Source organism: Lycium ferocissimum, chromosome 10 (assembly GCF_029784015.1).
Source record: "Lycium ferocissimum isolate CSIRO_LF1 chromosome 10, AGI_CSIRO_Lferr_CH_V1, whole genome shotgun sequence".
In the NCBI taxonomy this organism is placed as follows: domain Eukaryota; kingdom Viridiplantae; phylum Streptophyta; class Magnoliopsida; order Solanales; family Solanaceae; genus Lycium; species Lycium ferocissimum.
The window spans coordinates 33,780,358-33,785,061 of record NC_081351.1 but is presented as its reverse complement, the minus strand read 5'-3'; the positions used below and the strand labels follow the sequence as shown (position 1 = coordinate 33,785,061).

The following is a 4,704-nucleotide window of genomic DNA, read 5'->3' as shown; positions in this document are numbered from 1 at the left end:
AAAGCATGGTATTTTGTAACGGTATAGTTTCGTTTAGGATAATATCTTCGATTTCACCAGGAGAACTCTAGCCTGCTAGTGCTTTTGCAGAAAAAGTTCCTTTATTGTACAATTTTATAAATATATGTTACAGTAATAGTTATTCCGTTCACAGTACTCTACCGAGGATCTAACGATGTGATTGTCAATTCATTTTTTGAACTTCCCGTATGAGATCCTAATTTTGCTTCATAAACTACATTTCGTTCAGTGAAAAATCCCGGTTCTTTTGCTTTCGGCAGTAGACTATCATTAGCCAACATCTGAACCACAGAAAACATGCCTGGTCTATCATCCGGATGTTGTTGCACGTATAATAAACCCACTTGGATTGACCTTAGAACTTTAGAAATATCGCAAGAATCAGCTAGTTGCTCATCAATTAGTTCCAAGGACCTATCTTCTTTGTAAAGCTTCCATGCCTGTTTGAGTTTAGATCTTATGAATCATGACAAGTTTTATTATTGTAAAGAAAAGAATGAGTTGTGTGTGTAATACAGGTTATACGTTTGCTTACATGACCGAGAAGGTTAAGGTTGTTATCTTGATGGACAAATCCTCTATTTCTCTTGCCACTCACAATCTCTAACACCAAAACACCAAAGCTAAAGACATCTGATTTTACAGAGAAGATCCCATCTACTGCATATTCTGGGGACATGTAGCCACTGTACCAAAAATACAACACCATGAGAATTAAAGAAGCGAGACAGTAATATGAGAGTACTTGTTATGATATTAGAGGTTCTTACTGTGTCCCAACCACATGGCTTGTTTTTGCTCCCATCTCATTTCCTGCGACACTTCTAGCCAAGCCAAAGTCTGATATTGTTGGATTCATTTCTATATCTAGCAAAACATTGCTTGCTTTAAGGTCTCTATGGATAATCCTTAGTCGAGAATCTTGATGGAGATACAATAAGCCATGTGCAATTCCGTTTATGATGTCAAAGCGCTTTGGCCAATCAAGTAACTTTTTCTTGGCTTGATCTATAAAAAAAGCTTTCTTGTTAGCAAATTTTCAAAAGATGGTTTGCCTTGGTCTAAATTCATGTTTTGACTAATAGATCAAAGTATTACTCAATTTAGCTTGTGTAGTAGGTTAGAAATTCAAACCAAATATGTAGGAATCCAGGCTTTTGTTAGGCATGTATTCATAGATCAACATCTTTTCTTCCCCTTGAATGAAGCAACCTAGAAGTCTCACAAGATTTCTGTGCTGAAGCTTGGCAATATAGATAACTTCGTTCTTGAATTCATCAAGTCCTTGCATGGAAGTCCTTGAGAGTCTCTTCACGGCAATTTCTTGTCCTTCTTCCAGCATTCCCTAGAAATGGCAAAAGTATATCAGGAGGATATAGATTTTACAAAGACGACGCGAATATTCCAGAATGAAAATCATTTCTAACGCACTAATCTTGAGCATAAACTGGTCAATGTTCCTACAAATTTGCACTGTATACCTTGTAAACAAGTCCAAATCCACCCTCTCCAATCTTGTTATTGACTGAAAAATTATTTGTGGCTCTTGTTATTATCGACAGTTGAAACTGTGGAAGCTCAAAATCTTCTTGGAGGTTTAGTTTCTTCTTCTTTTTCCTTATGAACAACAACAGAATCAGGCCTAGCATAACCATTGCCACCAACAACGAGAAAGTCACCGCGAGTATCTCTGCCTTCTTTCTATTTGAACCTGTCTCAGCTATTATAGCCATTTTTTAATCAGCTACTTCAAATCGAGATAGGCCACTATTTTCGCATAATATGGTCTCCATATGTTAAAAGCTAAGTTTAAAAACACATCGTTAGAAATTTCTTTAACATAAGTACTTACCTAGCACTGAAGAATCCATCCGAATATAAATGTCTTGTCCTGTTCCAGCTATCTTTCTTATATCAATCAACTCCCCAAACCAAAACAAGCAACCTTTATCTCCTTTGCTTATATCTAGGCTCGAATAAGCTGTGCAGGAGCAGTTCCTCGAGCATACTTGCCTACATCCTTCGAGTGTCATAGTCTTATTGTACTGAGAGGACTTAGTATCTGGCAACTTGACTCCAGAATACTTTACAAATACATGCTCCTTGTTGCAATCGAGAGGTGTCTTTCGAACACACCCTTCTGACCAATCTCCCTTTTCCCATTGTTTTGGATGTTTAGCCACAAAATTGTCCAAACATCCACAAAAAGGGGAACTATCCATGACACAGCTCCCATAGGCACCACATAAGCCATATCTATCACAAGGATCCAGAGGAATGTTGATGTAAGGATACCAACTCTTTGTTTTATCCACCCACGTTAACCGTTGTATAGAACCACCGCTAGTCAGGACTAGCCTTGTTAACACCGAGCTATTAATGAGAGAAAAACTATAGTAAACCTCCTCCTTATTGAAAACAAATTGAAATGTAAAAATGCGGCTTTGTATTTGTTGTGGTGCGGGTCCTCCACACCTCCATAAACCATTCCATGGTCCTACTCGAATTGATACCTTTGTGCCATTTCTGACGAGGCCCTGTGGATATCCAGTAGGATCAAAGTGGAGAGTGAATTCTGCTGGAGTTGGATCGTTATCGCTCTTCCATGCTGAAAGGTATACCTCATGACCAGTTCTCAATTTTTTGCCAGGCAACTGCGTATCAGTTGCAAAATCGAAGCTCTGCCAGAGGAAATTATCTGGATTTCCATCATTTGCATCTTTCACGACAAGATTACCAGAATCCAAGAGTAGTGCAACTGGATTTTCGACTGATCTTGAGGTGTTAGTGGACCATATAATCTCATTCTTGTCATTGAAAAGAGCAAGCATCCCTGATTTGGTGAACTTTAAAACAGCTGAAGATGTATTTGTGAGTGGTTTTTCTCTGTTGGCAACCCATACAACTGTTTGCACATGAGTACGAATTTGCTTGTACCATATCCCAATATATCCCTTTTTGGAACCACTGGGGTTGAAAAATCCCATCTCAAAGGATCCACCAGATGAAACAACAGTTTCACCATCTATGATGGACTGATTTGTAGCGATTACATCTGTTGTAGTAGTAAAAATCTTTGGTATAGAAGAGTAGAAAGACATTAGAAAAAGTAGGAAGAATCTAGATTTCATCATTGATGCCTTTGATGCCTAAACCTTTTAATTTGGTCGCCTATATGTTGCCTTTAATATTTAAACTTCACAACCAAATGCATGTGTATGGTATGTAGCTATTTCGTAGTCTTGCAATGCCAGTGCTGTTTTACTTTTGACTAGTCTTATGTCTCTTCTTGCTGTTCACGACGTGACCAAAAAGTACAAGTTTAGATAAGTTAAAACTTGGCGTAGTTTAAAGATAGACGACCAGCTGGTCTTAGCCCCACGCACAAGTTTAGATTGATGTTTATAATACTCGTTCAGAGATACAAATTAACTCTTAAGGATTCTTTTTTCCGACACGAATTCTTTTAAGAAAACACAATATTTTGTTATATCATGCAATCAAATATTTTTCTGCAGAAGTCATGCTTAAATCTTGACTAGATTATGACCTAAGTCAGTATATTTGATATATTCTGTATTCATATTGGGCCTGTTTGGTCATTAATTATTTTTCCTTTTTTCCAAAACAACGTTTGGTTATTTATTGGACTGATTTTCGTAATTTTTTTTTTTTTGAAGATGAGTTTCAAGTTTGAAATAGTGGTTTGACCAGTTTTTCAAGTGAGATCTTTTTTCACTCACAAAAACTTTTTTTTTCAAGTTAAATACACGTCCAAATACAACTTCAACTTTGAAGTACCTTTTTCTCATTTTTTTTTCCAAATATCATATTTTTTATGTCTGAATACCTACGTAGTGTGCTAAAATTTGCCACACATGTCTTGCCCAATATCATATCGAATAATTAAGAGTTTAAGTAACATACACCATCAACAGAAACAAACTTTTATACTATCATGTCATTGAAACGTGTTGTAGCGGATGATGTATCTTACGTCCAAATACCTTTAACTATCCTTTGAAAGGCGTGATAGTGACCAAACCAATAAATATATAACATGTTTGCACATACACTTCTATCATTTAACCATGATTAATTAATGCATATCTTTCACTTAAAAATTATCTAATCATGAAAAATTGAATTAGTTTATAGTGTAAACATTCGATGTGGATAAGTATATAATAACCGGAATAGAATAACGTAAACTCCGTCGTCGAAACATTATGGGCCGCATTGGATTTGAAAGGCCTAATTGGTAGGTAGTTCGGGGTATTCTCTCGGCACCCATTGACAGAGTCTAGTCCTATCTCTTGGAAGAAATTGCACGGGTTTCCCTTCAAATGGGTTGGTCTTCAATTTTTTCCCTTACCAATCATAGTTATGCCTATGGGGTATAAGTTTTTAAGGAAACGGGATATAATTTGTGGAATATTATGATGCGAAAATATAAAATTTTATCTCGCTACAAAAATATTTGTTATGAGGAGCAAAATTAAAGACCAGCACAAAATAGGGGCATAAGTGCCAATTTGCACCGTCACTGTGGCAGCAAATGGTTAAATCCAAGCATATTAAACGATGGATATATGTGTCAAGTGTTTTGAGTTAATAGTCTGTTTGGCCAATCTTCTAAAAACAGCTTATTTTAACAAGTACTTTTGGCTAAAAGCAGTTTGT

The 4,704-nt window shown here is 36.4% G+C and overlaps 2 protein-coding genes across 2 annotated transcripts; both read right to left on the bottom strand.

Annotated features, from left to right (window-relative positions):
• LOC132033524 (G-type lectin S-receptor-like serine/threonine-protein kinase At4g27290) lies at positions 1–1,876 on the bottom strand. Its single transcript, XM_059423521.1, has 5 exons — positions 1,503–1,876; positions 1,156–1,366; positions 792–1,029; positions 557–707; positions 1–461 (listed from the first exon to the last, which is right to left on the bottom strand). Exons 1-5 carry the CDS (start codon positions 1,752–1,754, stop codon positions 159–161), a joined length of 1,155 nt encoding a protein of 384 aa, XP_059279504.1. The 5' UTR covers positions 1,755–1,876; the 3' UTR covers positions 1–158.
• LOC132033523 (G-type lectin S-receptor-like serine/threonine-protein kinase At4g27290) lies at positions 1,726–3,288 on the bottom strand. Its single transcript, XM_059423520.1, has one exon. It carries the CDS (start codon positions 3,153–3,155, stop codon positions 1,857–1,859), a length of 1,299 nt encoding a protein of 432 aa, XP_059279503.1. The 5' UTR covers positions 3,156–3,288; the 3' UTR covers positions 1,726–1,856.
• Positions 3,289–4,704: the final 1,416 nt, after the last annotated feature.

What these genes read in the sequence shown, in the direction of transcription:
- LOC132033524 (XM_059423521.1), bottom strand. Translation starts at nt 1,754, where the DNA reads ATGGCTATAATAGCTGAGACAGGTTCAAATAGAAAGAAGGCAGAGATA. An exon ending in GATTTGGACTTGTTTACAAG is followed by an intron (nt 1,367 to 1,502) that starts GTATACAGTGCA and finishes TGCCATTTCTAG; the next exon opens with GGAATGCTGGAAGAAGGACA. An exon ending in CCTGGATTCCTACATATTTG is followed by an intron (nt 1,030 to 1,155) that starts GTTTGAATTTCT and finishes CTTTTTTTATAG; the next exon opens with ATCAAGCCAAGAAAAAGTTA.
- LOC132033523 (XM_059423520.1), bottom strand. Translation starts at nt 3,155, where the DNA reads ATGATGAAATCTAGATTCTTCCTACTTTTTCTAATGTCTTTCTACTCT.